Here is an 18444-nt window from a genome sequence, read left to right on the forward strand (position 1 = left end):
TTTCTCATTTGCAATCAATTGCCTTTTTATATGCATTAGTGCCTCTACTAACGCCATCGTGTAAGCAAAAAAAGGATTCTCCTCCCATTCCTTTAACTAGTTCATCTCCTGAGGAACCTAGATTTCTACTTGATCATTCTATGTGCCTGATCTTTAGGAGGGATAGCAGTTCCAGTGGTAGAGAGCCATCATCCATCTTTGTGGTGACGGGGGGGGCATTGTTATGCCACACCATATAGACCACTTAAACCTTCATGATCTCGTCCTCTACTTCTTCTTATACCCAACTCTCCGACCAACGTTTCTACTGGATCTCAATTTCATCATATGGGATAAAGAGTTCCTCGATCAAGGGATTGAGGTTTAAATTGGCCCCTTTTGAAGAAAGTGAAATTTGCTAACAATAAGATCACTTGGAGGATTCTACCTGGTGTTGAACATCATGGACGATGTCAGTGGGATCTCATTCAAAGAATATTCTTGATAACCCTTAGCAAAGGTAGATTTGTCAGAAAAAAAACACTAGGCGTTCTCAATATTTTTTTTCTTCTAGATACATTGGCCATCATATCTGCTTTCCTTCTCACCGCGAACATTCGGCGACTATTCTTAGAAACGGGGTCCAAGAATCATGCCCCAATGTTCACCTCGCAAAGCCTTCTTAAACTCTTTCTACCATCACAATAGATGATAGTCAACTAGCAAGAGCCTTTCTTGCCTCGATAATAACTGAGTTTTGTGCTTCTTCATTAAGCCCTTCTTCTTAACAATTTTGAGGACTCTGTGCACTATGGAGTTTAGAGTTTCAAGCTTTTTCTTTTATGGGGAAGCCCAAAAAAATGTTTCAAACACCAGCATAGTTATTCATCTTTGGCCATTTAAATTTGTTAATTTATTCCGAGAAGAAAGGCTTGCTTTCAGCTATGGGTTCTGTGGCACCGCAAGCTGCTCTGGTAGCAGTTGTTAAGCTTGCAACTCAATGTTACACCTTCTCTGTCTCCTGGGGAGATGCTATCTAGATGAGGAAGCTTCAACAAGATGCCTTATTAAGTGTGAATAACACAATTGGCAGCATGATAGCGCAAGCAGCTGTGATAAAGACCTTCTGAACAGTGAGAACTCTCTTTATAGTTACGACGATCTCATTAGAAATCTTTCGAAAACAAAGATCCTATTTCGATGAGGGACTTCCATAGAAGTTGCGGCTTCAATACATTGCATTCATTGTACCGACAGGTGTGCATATCATGTAGATGCTTCAACAGAGAGAGGCCTCTAAGCAAACCTTTGGATCGTCATGTCGAAAACAGGAACTTCAATAACCTCAGCATAAGCAGTACGAATCTATAAGACAAATGAGCATGAAGGCATTTCCAATTTTTGTCTCTCATGTGAGCTCATTGGCCAACAATAGTGACAAGTGCCCTTCCATGGCATCAACTCGCCACCCCACTCCACTACCCTCAAAGCAGCCGACCACTTATGTGCAAGAAGCGACAAAGGAGAGCTCTCGTCCTCCTCACATCCTCTCCAATGGGGAAAGTGCCAACCCCATAGGTAACATTGGAAGCACCTAACAGAGAATTGCCATAGCAGCCTTTATGTGAAGAAAAGGAGAATGAGGACAAGCTTGGAGCATGGAACATTGTTAAAACGCGACATAAAGGACACCGCAAAGCCAATAACCATCAAGTTTCTACACCAAAGCCCACTCCTCAAACTGTTGTTTTATCTGCCTCCAAGGTGCAACAGTTGGAGGAGACACCTGACATGATCCTGAGCCTTCAGAAGCAGCAACACCAGAACCTCTCAAGCTCACTTTGCCAAAGAAATTCTTCAGCTTGGGCCCATAGCCACCTCCCCCAGGAAGAGGAAGAAGATATCTACATATTTCACGTGCAAGGATTTGGTCCCCTTAAGTGTTTAATGGTGTGCCTCCTTTCATTGGTTTGTAATGGGTACTTTAAGACTGATAGGCCCATGCCAGAGCACTGGGACACTAATCAGCCCTTGTGGTTGTTTCAAAACCCTTCTTGGTGTTAAATTTTTTTAAATTCGGGTTCCCCCCCCCCCCCCCCCCCTATCTCTCTTTCTCTACAAACTCATGAAGAAACCCACCATTCCACTTGAGGGGGTCCTTTTGTTTCTTTTTACATGTTCCTTTCTCTGTAGCTGTGTATGGGTTGGAACTCATCTTGGATGCTCTTCACTCTTTTGTTTTTTCATCTTTGGGAAGACTTTATTTTATCCCATGCCAGATTGTATTTTCTTTTGTACTTTTCTTTATATTTTAATGCGTAATGCACACTTTCAAGAAACCCAAAAACTTTGGGGGTTTTTTCATTATATTTAAATGCATAAATCACTCTAGAGAGAGAAATTGATGACAAGAAATGAAAAAACCCCCCAAAGTTTAGCAGGCTACTCTTTCAAATTAGGCATATTTCTGACCAAAGCAAGGCATCCAACAATATTTTACAGAACTTTGCACCGCAAAACTTTTAAAATCATTTCACAAGTGATAACACCAAGCATCTGCATAATCTTTCAAGTGGTCAAATTGGAATTCCTACGCCAACAACCAAGTTCCACTTTTAGTGGGGAAACCAATAGATCAAAGAAAAATCATACATGTAAAACACAACATGAAAATGTTCAGCAGTTACGGAAAATCAAAAGCATAAACAGCATAGAAGAAGATAAAACTAGCAAAAGAGCAGACTAAGACCTCGCCATGGCCTGTAACAAACGAACTTGAGCCTTCCAACAAAGGTAATATAATTGACTGTATCTCATTAGGGGCTTTGTCAATGTCTTCAAATACCACCCAAAAGCCACCCAAAAGAGCCTGCCTCAGTTTTAAAGACGTAAGCATAATAATCAATGAACATAATGGTCTTGATGATAAAAGAAACAAAGCAATAATTTACACCTGCGTAAGAGATCCAGGTTGCCATTTGAATTCCCCAGGCTGGTCTGAGCTAACATAACTTCCAATAAGTGATTTGCTATCCATTTGTTCATCCATGTGAATAAATAAAACTGAAAAAAAAAATAGAATAGAAACAAAATCATTTGGCAACTATATTTACATGTAGAGAAAAAAAAAACAAAATAGACTCCCGACTACTTGTGGGGGACTATTTAAGTTCCAAAGTATATAAAAAGTTCGATTTAGCCCCTGCGATTCTTAAACAAAAGCTAAAATATTTCTGCCATTAAAAGCAATGCAAATTGAAGTTAAACTTAATGGATAGCATTAAAAAGGAGGATATTTTAAGAACATACATCTTGAAAATTTTATAGAATCTAATTGATTTTGTATGACGTTTTTTATATTGATTCCATAATAACGAAATGCATTGAGTTTAACTCTTTCATTTCAGAAAATAGAAGTTTTAAATTTTTAAATTAATTTTATAAGAATTATTTTTTTAGAAAGAATAAATTAAGCATTCCAATTGTTTAACTATTTTCATCAATATTATTTAACAATTTGTTATTAAAAATATCATAAAATGATAAAATAATATAATTTATTATTCAAGATAAAATGCAAGATAATTCGGAATTCCATTCAGCTCTTCACTTTGTGATGACAGAAGATAATCTTCGAAGTGAATATACATGTTGCAGGTTGTAAAATCCCGAACTGACATTGCTTGGAGTTGAGAAAGACAAAGGGGACCGTAGGGGTTCATCTCCTAGAGTCGCGAAGAGAAGAACACGAGCAGCAGAAGGAGGCGAGAAGGGTTCGAAAGCAAGGGAGATGAAGGACCAACCGTCGTTTACTTTTTTGCCGCATAGTTGCTTGGTTGTTCTAAGAATATGGGTCGGAATTCTGGACATGAACTCGACCTATTTATTAAGGGTCAACTCGAATTTGAATTTTTTAGGTCGGGCTCGGATCAAGCCACTTTTTGACACCCCAACTTCCAAAGATATCCTATATTTAGGCCTCATCTATCACACTTATGCTAATCCCATAACATTGCCATCAAATTCATCCTTTTATTTTGACTGTTGAACTATGTTAGTTCATATTTAAAGAGTTTGTAGACAAAATCAAACATTTTATATATAGAATTTAAAATAAGCCCGACAAATGGTAAGAGAAATAACTTGGTCTGACTCCAAATATACAAAAATCAAACACCCACATGAAAATTTATTATAAATCTAAAATGATATAGAATGATGATTATGAATAAAACTACCTTTTAATATTTTTTTCAAATTAATTGATTCTTTTCCAAAAATGAATATCATGCTTTCAAGCACCAGAGCAAAGATTAAATGGGTGTAAGCAAGCACACGCTTCAACTCTTACATTCCTAAATGAACATTTTATTATTAAAGTTGATATTGTGTATTTTATAAAGAAGGATATTGCAATTGTAATAATCCGAATTTTTTTTAAAGAAAAATCTGAATTTCAGCGTCGTGTCATGTCAAAGAAGAGAGAGGGAAGAGAGAAAAGATTTTTTTTTTATGGTAAATAACTCAAATCTCATTTTAGTTTTCAATGATTTTGATTATTATATAGATTTTTTGGTAATAAATAGAATTGATTATTTCCTATTGCATTTTGATCGTCACATTTGCATGAGCAAGAAAGGTTGGCTGTTAACACTATAAAATGGGTTGGCTGTTAAAACATAATATCATGTGCATGAGGATGGGCCAGCAGGATTTCCTTTAAAGATGGCTTGTGATGTTATCCCGTTTGTAGCCTGCAACAGATGACAGATTACGCCAACAGGAAGAGAGTGATAACTCTTTATAGATTTAATGAAGCCACCTGTAATGATAATTGATTAATTTGATAAGTGATAATTGATATAATTGGTGACCAACTAAGAATCAGTTGAGGTAAAAGATGTTGAAAACATCACATTAAAGTTGAATATCATGCCTTGGTAAATCATACATTGATGTATGATATTGATAGCACTGATGACATTGACAGATAAATTAATATCATTTACAATATTTGACGCATTGATAATACATAAACAAATGATGCATATGAATAGATAGGACAGATTCTTTAGTGATTTATGAATAATTTTTGCACTGTTGTTTTACTGATTTATTGAATTTTATACCAATTAATGATTTTTATATTCATTGTAATGATTCTCTACTTTTATTATTGATCATTTTTAGTTTTATTGATAATATTTGGTCATTAACAACATTTATTGCTATTGATTATATTAAATTTAGCCTATCATATTAACTCTTTAGTCTTGCATTGAATGTTTTAGTGAGTTTTGGATAACTACTAAGCTTTTGAGATAATTATGTAGATTTTTTAATAATTTCAGGTTAAGGAGTCAGGACCAGTTAGAGTGAGATTGTCAAAGATCATCAGGTTTTATTTAAATTTAGGTTCTATAATTTCTCTTATTATTTTATAGTCAGGAGCTTGTAATAGATTAGTGATTGTAGTGATCTCTTCACTAATGTAAATGACATTTTGGGTAAATAAATAGTAAAATATCTTGAGGTATATGATTGTAGTGATCTCATGTGAGAGATAAAGTGTGGACATGCAACAAACAACTAAAAGTTCGGTAGGAAGAATTACAAACTCTAAAAATCGTAGGAATGAAAATGATGTGGAGATCTTAGAGGGTGAAGGGAGAAAACCCCATATGAAACATTTTCAGAGGGAGGAGAGAGGTGGAAGGTATGGGGAGAGGCGAGAATATGTGGAGCATGAGCAAAGGGGTACTTATTGGGAAAGAAGAGAGGGAGATTACGACCAAAGAGGTGCTAATTTTGAAGTAAAATTGGGGGGGGGGGAATCGAAGAAGAGTTTGAGAACGAACGTGGAAGAGAGGATCGTGATATTAGGGGGACCACCCCCTTGGGGAAGGAGAAATTATAGAGGAATTAGGGGAAATGGGGGAGATCGGAAGGTCTGGAAGCTGAAGATGCCCATCTTTGAGAGGGGGGTGCACACAAGTGGATCTACAATGTAAAGAGATATTTCGCCGTCAACGGTTGATGGAGGAGGAGAGATTGACAGCAGTCGGCCTATATTTGGAAGGAAAGGCATTGGCTTCGTACCAATGGAGAGGACATCAGGCGGCCCATATAAAGTTAGAGGAAGTTCAAAGAGTGCTTATTGGAACGCTTATGAACCGGCAGTGGATGAGACTTTTATGAGCAGTTCTTTGTCCTAATACAGGAAAACTTTGTAGCAGAATATCGCAAGAGATTTGAGTACCTTGCAAGTAGATTGGATTGGCTGCCAGAGAATGTTCTAGAGGGGAATTTCAAGAAGGGGCTCATAGCAAAGATACTAGCAGCAGTTAGGGTCATGAGGCTGCATGACCTGAGAGAGACTATGGAGCTAGCTCAATTGGTGGAGGACCAGAAGTTCCAGGAGAGGGGAGCCAAATGCGGCAGTTCATGTAGCTCATACAAGATGATCACCACATTCTTAACACCTAAGGGGCCTACATCGGGTACCCTTCAAGAGACCCCAAGGGGGAAGCCTGTAGGGGAGGGAAGTGGGGGAAACTTCCAAAAGCTTACGAAGAGAGAGCTGCAAGAAAATAGGGCAAAGAGATTATGCTTCATGTGATGAGAAGTATACTCTGGGGGCACAGGTGCAATAATCGAACTCTTCAGGTTATCACCGTCTGTGATGACGAAGAAGCTGAGGAGGGAGGTGGTAGTGACACCTGAGTAGAGGAGGATGATAAGAAGCATCTAGACATGGTGGAGGTCTCCTTGAACTCAGTGGTAGGATTCACCCCGAGTCATACTATGAAAGTAAATGGAGAAATTGCAAATAGGGAGATGGTAAGACTGCATTTGGACCTGGTTTGAACTCAAAAGAACAATAACTTGGACTAAAATGAACAATGACTTTAGGACCTGAACTTGAACAAAATCTAAATGATGAATAAAAGGTCAAACCCAAATAAAATAAGATCAAACTGGAGCTAAATTCAAATCAATACGAACATGCAATTGAACCTGCAAAGACTTCAGAAGACTTAGAACAAGCACTTGAACATGTACTCTGAACTCAAACTGGGACAAGATGTGGACAACAAGAACTTGTGGAGTTAGATGTGACATAGTGCATACGCACTGGACTTGCAAGTGAACTTGCATATTAAACTCAAGCTGAATTCAAACTTGACATGATCAATAAAGAATCTGAACCTTTAAGAACAACAGGGAACTCAAGGGACTTGAGTTCAAATGAAATACAATCCATAAGAACATATCTGAGTGGAATTGTACTTGAACATAGCAAATAAATATAAAGAACTCAAATGAATGTGACTAAGATGCGACAAATATCTCGTGAGCTAATGTAGGAAGGATATTGCAACATCCTCAAAACCAAAATTGAGGTACAAGCAGGCACACTACAAGACCTCAATGCGTACAAACAAAGAATATAGTGGACTCTTACAACAGTCTCTACGAGATCAGGCGCATCGTACCTCCAAGAACAACAAATGGTTGCATAATGCATCGTACCTAAAATTGGATTTATTTCATTACTTTCCTAACTCATTAAACCAAATTATGAAGCCTTGAATACTCTCATTACACTCTCCTCAAAACCCCTTCCCCTCACCATGCCGCCGGCCCCCTTGGTTGTCCCCTCTCCTTTAATGCTGCATTAAGGGATTTGATTGCATGCTATTTGAATTTCAAATCCAAAATTCAAATTTGCATTAGGAGTTAAATGCCCCCTCAATTTCCTCCCTTTAATTAAGGAATTAATCGTAACTTTAAATCTGAAATTTAATTTCAGATTTAAGGATTAATTCACTTAAGTAATTGGGGCCCACTTATTTGAAATCAAACCCCTCTCCCTCCCTCTCTCTCTAGGTCGTCCCACCCCTCTTTATTTCTCCTTAATTCTTGCCATTATCAATCACCATTCAAGTCTCCAATTAAGTCCAATTTAAAATTTGAATTGGGATTGAATTAATCTATTCCTAATTGAAAATTACTGATTAGGGAAGCAATCAGAATCAGAATTGGAGGAACCGGAATGCGTAATCAAGCCCTTCGTCTATTTCCTCCCTCCCTCCTATTGCCGCTCCCACTTTCCCCTCTCTCTACCCGCCCACCTCCCTCCCCTAGATCTCAGGAGTAATTCCACAGAAGGATAGAACCGCAAGGGAACCATCAATCCATTACCGCTTTCCCTTTCCTCCCACGGATCAAGAGAGCCTGATTTTTTTTTCCTGAACACGGTTGCTGTCCAGAATTCTGGAAGCTGTTAAATTGATGTCCAGCAGTTTTTCTGCAGCTCCACACTAACTGGCCAGCCACAAAATTCAATCCGTTGCTGTCCAGACTTCTCCTAGTTGTTGTTCCGCAGTTCAAGCACTTGACACTTCTTGCTAAGAAGGTTTGGAATGTGAAATTGCTGATCTGGAAGAGGAAAACTGCTGTCCACCATTCTTCTTCAGCCCTTGGAAGACCTCTAGCTGCTGTGTTGGAAGAAGAGTTGCTGTCCAAGACTTCTAAGAGTGAAAAGCTGCTGTTTAAACTTCACGAGTCGCTCTTCAAGACCCATAGGATTGAAAACCTCCTACCCATTCTACATCACCAAATCCCTAGCCGTCAGCTAGAGCCAACTCAACCTAAGCAAAACTAACTCCAGCAAAATCAAACATAAAAACTGAACCCTAGGGTAAACAACTTATCATACAAAACATATCAAATTCCAAAACAGTCCTCCCCTAGTTCCCTCCCAAATTAAATTTCAGATTTAGAGTTGCGATTAATTCCTTAATTAAAAGGAGGAAATTGAGGGGGCATTTAACTCCTAATGCAAATTTGAATTTTGGATTTGAAATTCAAATAGCATGCAATCAAATCCCTTAATGCAGCATTAAAGGAGAGGGGACCACCAAGGGGGCCGGCGGCATGGTGAGGGGGTGTTTTGGGGAGAGTGTAATGAGAGTATTCAAGGCTTCATAATTTGGTTTAATGAGTTAGGAAAGTAATGAAATAAATCCAATTTGAATTTAAAATTCAAATTGATTTAAATTAAATACTTTCCTAAAATAGGCGAACTAATTTAGGAAATAAAATTTGAATTTCAAATTAAGTCCAAATGTCATTCACCCCAAATTAGGAAACTCAAGAAGGAAGAGGGGTGGGTGAAGCCGGCGGCTAGGATGCCATGGCCGGCGGTTGGGAGACTCTTCTGGTGAGGTGGCCGGCAGCTTATGGTGGAAAAGGAGACGACGATGGTGGACGTAGGTAGAGGATGACGATGACGGCTAGGAACAATAAGGAACGAAACAAAAGAAAGAAGAGATAAAAACGAAAGATACACGATAAAAACCGCGAGCCTTGGACTCTTCCAAAGACTGACGGGTGATGCTTTGCCCTTCTCCAAGGGACTTCAAATCACGAGCCCGGACCCATCCTGCGGCTGGTGAAAACTCTGATTCCTCCCTTAGGAATCTCACTAACATTCTCTCATCAGAACACAAGTGTGGAACACAATTTTTTTTTTAATATCAATAATACATCCCTATTACAATAGCTTAAGGCCCTATATATAGGTCACAACATAAGAAAACTCAAAATACAAAATTGCCCCTTGGGCCACAACACTCACATAAACTAACCTAGGGGTTAAACAGGAAATACATTAAATAAGAACTAAAATTCAGAAAAAAAAAACTCATAAATGAAGATTTAAATAATAGCAGTCGATTTACGACGCCTCCTGTGATAGATGCGCCAAATCTTCGTACTGATGTCCGCATCATTTGGGAGAGCCGGATCTTCCTCTCCAATTGAAGATCCAACTGTATCTTGTGTTTTTCTTCTTAGTTTTTTTCAATTTTTAAAAAAAAAATTATTGTGTTCTTCCTAAATTTCTTATGCCATTCTCTGGTTTTGCTGAAATTGCATCCACTTCCTATTATGTTCCTTATAAATAGATATTGTATGCTGAAAAGAATGCAAAAGAAATAAAGTATAAAAATGTTTGTATGATCATATAGTAAAATGAAGTCAACTCCTTTATTGAATTAGTTGGGGCACTAATGTGTGCATGCATTGATAACTTTAACCTTTCTTCCACAAACAATATTAGACGCATAAGCTATGTCTTATTATGCTTACAAGAGGATGTATCCACTACTGATGACTCAGGTGTCTTTCCTCCACATACACTAATAGAATTGTGAGCTATGCCCTATGATACTGATAGGAGATGTATCAGTCGTATCAGCCATAGGTGGTTTACGTTCATGTTCATATGATGCTCCAAATATATATGTACTAAGCATATACACTAAAGAATAAGCTATGATATTAAAAACTTTGGTTCATCCTCAAGTTGTTAAAGCTAAGTTGAATGTTAGGATGTAATAATTTTTTATAAATTTAACTACATTATTATTATTATTATCATGTCTATTAATGATAAGAAATTTCATGTTCTATGAGGGATTCATAAACCCAACCCAAATAATTGAGATAAAGACAACGACAACAATGATGATGATGACGATGATATCATGTTATAAGGAACAAAATTAGAAAAGATTATATCTTTACTCAATTGTCTTGATAATACAAGCACATATGCACCAATATATAGGCAAAAGAAGATAATAAAGGAGAGTATCTTCAATCAGAAAATATAACAATAGTAAATACCGTATATTTCTATTGCAATTAAGAAACATATGTGATACTTAATAAATGGAAACAAATTTTATTGAGTGAAAATACACAAAAAATCTACTTCCACTAATGTGGACTGATATATACGCATAGGCATGCTTTATAACACTAAATTCAACTGATCAAATATCCAATCACCAAGTTAATACTATCATAATAATATATTATATGGGAAAAGTCAATCAACAAATGCTTAAAAAGCATCATAACTATGAAAAAAACATCAAAAATATACCTCTACTTCCACTTTTAAGTGCTAAATCATTAATCAATGCAGTTTTTCCAGAACCAGCAGGGCCATAAAGTAGTACAGGCCATTTTTGACTGGCTGCCATCAAAACCATCTCAAAGCTCCTCTTCACAGCAGTTGTCAAGACAAAATTCCCAGTCAATGGCTTATGTTCACTGCCAATGTGTCAAATCAAGAGGGAAAAACATAAAATTCTTTTTGGCGCGAAAGTAAACAAGACTGAGAGAATTGCAATTTTCAAATTTAAATTGATTTAAACTTCATACCATGAAACCATATTCTCGAGGCTCCTTCGAGAGCCATTATCAAAAGAATATGACCAATCAAAAAAATTAATGTATTGATAATGATTTGATAGTTCATTATTATTGGTTTCATGTGTCACTTCAGCTTCTTTTAGGTACCAACCAGCTTTTTCAAGTGACGTGTCCTGACAATACTCCTGCCAGCTGCAAGTAGGAAATGAAGAAGTTATCATGACAACAAGGTTATCAGAGATATCTTATAAAGGTAAGAACTCCAAAGTAATGTAGGCATGACTAACCGAAGTAAGCACATAAAAGCTTCCTCTGCCCCCATGCCAAGATTAGCAATAATTCTATCACTTGTTCGCATAACAACCGACAATACCTGTATCACACACCACCTAATGTCCAATAAATCATTAAATACTGGATCTGCAGTTTCTATCTGGGGACAGTTAACATGCTGCACCAGATCATAAAAAGCAGACCAATCCCATAGTTCAGAAAAAACTTTGGGGTCCAAGAGCAGCAGCCGATAAGATACGCGAATTATGTCAACAATTCTGATATCAATCTGAAATCAAAACAATAGATGGAATACATAACCATTTACAGATCTAAGAAAAGATGAAACATGCATGCGATAACATTCCGAGAAAAAATAGCCAACTAATGCAATATCAAGACCAATTTCCACAATAATACCAGATTTCTAAAAAGTATTACCATTCTATTCATTTAGAAAGAACATGGCAATATCAAAGAAGCATTCACCATATAAGCAATAACAAATTATATTCGCCCACGGTCTACAAATTTGAGAGAGATTCTCAATCATACAAAAAACCAACCCTTAAGAACAAATAAAGGCTGTATAACAATAAACAATAAGGAATGTGAAAACAATAAACCCGAAAAAATACTCATTTTAAATCTAGGTTGCATTGCGAACCAACATAGCGGCCTAATAGAAATGTCTAACAAATGATGGATGCCATCTTGAGTGCTAATACATTGAACAAAACTTTAGGAGTCTCAAACCAGCCTCGAATAAAATAAATCAGCTGGTTCGACTCAACAGCTGCATAACAATATTAACCATCAGAAAAAATTATCTTTAAACAAATAAAGGTGGTTCACCAGGGAGAAAGAAAAATATGATGTTGCATAACAGAAATCTGAAAAGAAAATAATAATGAAAAACAAAGGGAGGGAAAGAGGAAGGATATAAAAAGTCTAGGTTGTTAAACGAAACAGTTAACAAACAGATTTTTTATGCTGTCAAAGGTAATGGAGTCTAAACGAAGCACAGCAATGTTGATAGTTCATATTCTCTCCACTACAAAGCATAACAAAGAAGCAAAGCACCCACCGTTGGCCATCCAACATAACTTTCAAGCCTAATTGTTTAATTATTAAATTATATTTATTTATGTTGTTGATTATATCAGTTAATGATGCAAGGCCGTTAATGTAAAATAGATTTAAGGGACTCAGGGGCTCAAAATGAAAGAGATGTTTTTTTTTTTTTTTTTGCATTTAAAAATTCCACCAGCTAAGCTAACGATGTGCCACTGATGCGGACATCCAACCGTTCATGGCTATCCGAGGAGCTAAAGATCAACGGCTGTCATCATCCCACGTTATCTTATATTTTATTTGTAATTTTTAAATTTTTATTATGAATTTTCCGTTTTTACCCTCACTTACGAGGGTCGTCCTATGTAAGCCTTAGGGGCATATATGTCTTGTTTTAGTTTCTTAGGCCTATATATAGATGCCTTTCCTTATGTAATGGGATGAGGAATTGTTAATGAAATTTTATTCTACTTGTTTGATCTCTTAGTGAGTTCATGAGAGGAGAAGGATCTCTTTGTGAGTTCCGAGATTCCCAAAATCTCTTTGTGAGTTCTTAAGGAAGTGGAAGGATTTCTTTGTGAGTTCCGAGATTCCAAAGATCTCTTTATGAGTTCCGAGATTCCAAAGATCTCTTTGTGAGTTCTTGAGGAAGTGACGCTTGTAGATCTCTTTGTGAGTTCTATTGGAGGTGTTGCTTGAGGTGTGTAGCTCCGGATTTTCTTTTTCATAAACCCAATTTATTTCTTCACTACCTAACCAAACTCTCTTCCTCTTAAATCCCCTCCACCAGCCCCCATAAGTCCACCGCCGGCCACTCCAGGCCAATCTTGCCACCGGCGGCTCCGTCGGCCTCCTTGGGACGGCCAAGCCACCGGCCTCCCTCTTGGGAATTTCAAATTTGAAATTCAAATTTGTTTCCAAGAGGCATTGAAGACTTTCCTAAAATAGTTCCTTGATTCAAGGCTTTCATATTAATTGGATGTCAATTTGAATTTGAAATTCAAATTAATTCTAATTGATAGCCCCAATATTGGAAACTTTCCTTTTTTCAAAATCTGAATTTTAATTCAGATTTTATTAAATCTTTGATTATTAATGTGGGCCCCACTCTACTTATGACAAATAATCTCCTCCCTCTCTCTATGTGGCCATCCCCCTCATTGGGCATAATCTCTCTCCTATCTCATTAATAGCCCCCTCATTAAGCCTCCCTAATTACCTCCCACAATTCCCTCTCATCCAATTTAATTCTCCTCATTAAATTTGAAATTAAATTCAAATTCATCCCGCTAATTCCACTTAATCTGAAATTTAATTTCAGATTTTCATTCTCTCTCCCCAAATTGATTTGGGATTTAATTAATCTTGCCACCTAGGCAAGTAAATGGCATTTACGTTTCACATCAGCCACGTTTCCTTCTTAGTCATTCAAAGACTTGAGTGAAGCAAGAGCTAGACTCCTCTCTTCCCATATCCCCTTAGCTTTACTACTGGATAGCCACCAACATCATTCATGAACACAAATTTACTATTCCCAGATGGAAACTTACAGCACATATCTTGAGACTCCTCACCATTCTCCTTTAGTGTCTTGAACAACTAGCTTCCCCAAGCTAGATGGAAACTTTAGTGTCTTGCACAACTAGCTCTTATATATATATATATATATATTCACCAATTTGATCTAGTTAGCCTTCTTCTTAAAAAACAGGCAGTCATAATTCATCTGTCCGCATCCCAAGGCATAAGAATTCAAATCTGAAGCCTAAAGAGCATCGATTTAAAAAGTTTCAAATGTGTTATGATTCAGGTATCGATATCAAGAAAAGATTATTTTAATAATATGTTGGTCAGAAAATGTAACGATATTCTTACGTACTTATGAAACTCTAAAAATGAGCTCATCTTCCCCCTGCAAGCCATACCTATCAAAGTAAAAAGTGAGTATTTCACTAATTTAAGTTTATGCATGCACACATTTATGTAAACATGTTTTGTGGAAAGTTCTAATTTTATATTGTAATGAGTGCGTACAGTTCTTTAAAGTCAATTTCAGGGTTGCATACAATTGTTTTCAAGGTTTTTGTGATAAATTCTTCAATTTTTTGGACAGTAACTTGGTCTCGTTTGGACAGCAAATTTGAAGGTTAGGGAGGCGGAACAACAAGGTTATGCCGCGGGAAATTTTGGACAGCAACTCTAAGTGGAATGGTTTCACTTTAGGAGGGAAAAGCGTAGAGGAATAAGGGTCCAATTTGGAGGGGATAGGGGCAAGGAATTTAATTTCAGGTTTTTGAATTTGAATTAAGAGCGAAACAAATTCAAATTGCTGAAATTAATTTCAGCCAAAAGGGGTGGAAGTAATTGGAGAATTGATGGCTGAATTTGGAGAGCTTTAATGGGCATATTAATGAGAAGGTAGAGAGAGAGAAAGGGGGGGGGGGCGGCGGCGGCGACAGCTTGCTTAGGGGAAAGGGGTTCTAGAAGGAGATAAGGCTTGCCCTATTTAGGATCTTGAAATAGAAAAGATTATTTTAAATCAAATCCTATTTAAAATTCAAATAGACATGATTTAATGGGCTTTCCTAAAATAGGGTGGCTTAATTAGGAAATAAAATTCAAATTCAATTTGAATATGAATTAGAATAGTTTCCTAATTTAGAAAGGGTTTTGAATAGTAGATTTTGAAATTTAGGAGCCAAGGGTGGAGTTGGCCGGCAGCTTAGGGAAGAGGGCTTGGGCTAGGGTTGACGACTAGGGTTAGGAGTTGGCGTTGGGGTTTGGGGGTGGCTTAGCCGACGGTGATGCAACCAAAAATTTGAATTGCCAAGAAACAAATCTTCCTTTCATAAAACATAGACATAAACAAAAAATAGAACAAAAGATACTATTATATCCCCCATAAGTTTAAATAAATACAACCACACTTTAAAGTAAAAGACACAGCAATACCATACGACTAATCAAGCCTTACAACTTTTGAGAAGAAAGATACAATGGAATGGTAACTTGTGGAGAGAAGAAATATATTAGAAGTTTTGAGACGAAATAATCGAGGGGAAAGGGAAACAAGGCTAGCTCGCAAGCCAGAACAAAACCCGCATGTTTTCTTTCTCCAAAAATCAGCACATTTCATCCTTTCAAATAACCACAAAAAAGCCTTGTAAATAGAGAAAAAGGAAGCCCAAAAGACACGCAAACAGCCAACCAAAATAAGGGAAAAGGAGGCCAACAGCCAGCCAAAAAGGGAAGAAAAAGGCAGCATTAAAGGCACGGTAGAAGCCCAACCGAACAGTCAGGAATTGGGAAAGCCAAGGGGTAGCAACAGGAATCCAACAGCCAAAGCAAAGGGGAACCGAGAAGCCAAGGAGCCAGAACTGAACAGCCACTGTAAGGGAAACCGGGAAAACCAACAGCAAGTACCGAACAGCCAAGGACAGGAGGAATCGAAAAAGCCAGGCAACAGAAATCAAACATCCAAAGCAAAGGGGGACTTGTTTACATCAGGCGGTTAGGGATGAGGGTGGTCTAGGTGGCCGATGGCTAAGAGGAGGAGGGATTGGGCTTCTTGGGGCCAGCGGCTAGGAGTGGAAGTGGGAGGCCGACGGTTGGAAGAGGGAAGAAGATGATGGTCGGTGACATGTGGGGGAGAGAGGGGAGGAAGGGGAAGGAGGAGGTAGACCACGAATTGGGACGCTTCTTGCTATTGGTGGGTGTTATGTTGCTCTCATTTAGGGTTCTCACCAAAACTCTCTCTCAAAGCTCACAAGAGACAATTTACTGAAATTTCATAATATTCTTCATTAATCATCATAAGCATAGAATGAGGCTATAAATAGTCCCCACATACAATAATAGAACAAAAGATAATAGTGCCCTCAGGGGTCACAAACACCTACTCCCCTCAAGTGAGGGTAAAATCGGAAAGGAAACAACAATAAATCAAGTACAAGTAAAAACTCAAAAATAAAGTGGTATAATCATGATCGTAGTAGATCGTTGACCCCGTCTCTGATAAACCCTCCATGGTCGAATGTCCTCATCATTTTTTTTTCTTTTTTTTTACATTGAAGCCCTTTATACTTTTGTGTAGTAATCATACATGGAGCAGGAGTCAAACAGCAATAGTTCATGAAATAGAAAATATATATAAACCTAAAAGGGTAATTAGAAGAAAGATGTATAAAAGAAATATGAGTATTAAGTGATAAGTGATCCATGCAACAAATAAAGGCAGAAATTCTAAACTTGTAATTAAACATCATCGTTTTGTACATAAAATTAAGAGAGAAAATATAAAAATGTGGCAGGGTAAATTAACATCAACACAAACTAAACTAGATATAAACCCATTTGCATTTCAATTTTAATTTACTTGTAGCTTATAGTTGTTGCTTATACACCTTATTACTAAGAATGACATGAATTTAGAATGACTTAAAATTGGACATTCATTGTGATGAGGACATCCGACCATGGAAAGTTTATCAGAGACAGGGCCGACAATTGACGGCCACGATTACATCGCTTTATTTTTTTAGTTATTAATTGTATTTTATTATTGTTTCTTTTCCCATTTTACCCTCCCTTGAGGGAGTAGATGTTTGTGACCCCAATGGATACTAGTCTTTTTTTTATTGTATATGGAGATTATTTATAGCATCCTCCTATTCTTATGAAGGATGATGATCATTATTAAAAAAAAATTCTGCACTTCGTGTTTTGAGAGCTTGAGAGTTCTTGTGAGAATTCTTGGAGAGTTTGAAACCCCTAGGCGAGGGCGACGTATCACCCACCAACCGCAGGAAGGGTTCGAATTTGTGGTCTACCTCCTCCACATTCCCTTTTTTTCTCTCCTCTCCAAGCAGCCGACCTCCTGCCTATCTCCACCCAAAACAGCCAACTACCCCTCCTCTTCCCACACCACCGGCCACCCCTTTCCCCTACCCAAACCACCGACCCTACTCCACCCAAAATCCCAAACCCGTCCCCCTCTATAGCCAAGAGAAGATGTAATTAAACATCATGTTTGGTCATAAATTAAGAGAGAAAAATAAAAAATGTGGCAGGTAAATAAGCATCAAACAACGAAACTAGATATAAACATTTGAATTTCCAATTTTTATAATTTTACTTGTAGATATAGTTGTTGCTTTACATCTTATTACTTAAAAACCATGAATTTGGAATGACTTAAATACTAAATTGACATTCGATTGTGAATAATTGACATCCGGATCCCATAGGACGTTATCAGAGACATACGGCCGACAATTTGACGCAAGATTATACATGGACTTTAAAATTTTTATTTAGAGTTATTAATTGATTTTATTATGTTTCTTTTCATTTTACCCTCTGAGGGAGTAGAGTGTTTGATGACGCACCAATGGATATAAGTCTTTTTTTTATTGTATATGGATGATTATTTTTAGCATCCCCTATCTTTGAAGATGATGATCATTTAATTAAAATTCTGCAACTTCGAGTTTGAGAGACTTGAGGGAGTTCTTGTGAGATATTCGTTGGAGAGTTTGAAAAACCTCCTAAGGCGAGGGACGTATCATCCGCACCAACCGCAGGAAGGTTTCGAATTTTGTTGGTTACCTCCTCCACATTCCCTTTTTTTTCTCTCTCTCCAGCAGCCGAGCTGTCTGCTATCCACCAAAACACCAACTACACTCTCTTCCACACCGACCCCAGCCATTTCCTAAGGCCTAGCGGTGTTTCTTTTTTTATACTTTGTATCTTTTCTTTACGTCACAAGTGATTGAACCATCCACCAAAATTCCAAACGCCGTTCCTCTAATAGGCATACGCCTCCGTAGACGCGCAAGGCACCCCCCTCACAAAAGAAAAATTAAAATCCTTGGATCAAATTTCCCATAG

The 18444-nt window shown here is 37.5% G+C and overlaps 1 protein-coding gene across 5 annotated transcripts in view; it reads right to left on the bottom strand.

Moving 5' to 3' along the window:
- LOC110113133 (midasin) overlaps positions 1-18444 on the bottom strand; it is a 96221-nt gene that overhangs the window by 69738 nt on the left and 8039 nt on the right. For all 5 annotated transcript variants that reach the window (XM_020845574.2, XM_020845572.2, XM_020845571.2 and 2 more), the window contains exons 4-8: positions 11496-11770; positions 11218-11400; positions 10937-11106; positions 2933-3042; positions 2729-2848 (exon numbers count right to left, since the gene is read on the bottom strand). In XM_020845574.2, the coding sequence (XP_020701233.1) occupies positions 2729-2848; positions 2933-3042; positions 10937-11106; positions 11218-11400; positions 11496-11770 (858 nt within the window). The remainder of the gene's footprint in view (positions 1-2728; positions 2849-2932; positions 3043-10936; positions 11107-11217; positions 11401-11495; positions 11771-18444) is intronic.

The sequence above is a fragment of the Dendrobium catenatum genome, unplaced genomic scaffold, assembly GCF_001605985.2.
Source record: "Dendrobium catenatum unplaced genomic scaffold, ASM160598v2 fragScaff_scaffold_55, whole genome shotgun sequence".
In the NCBI taxonomy this organism is placed as follows: domain Eukaryota; kingdom Viridiplantae; phylum Streptophyta; class Magnoliopsida; order Asparagales; family Orchidaceae; genus Dendrobium; species Dendrobium catenatum.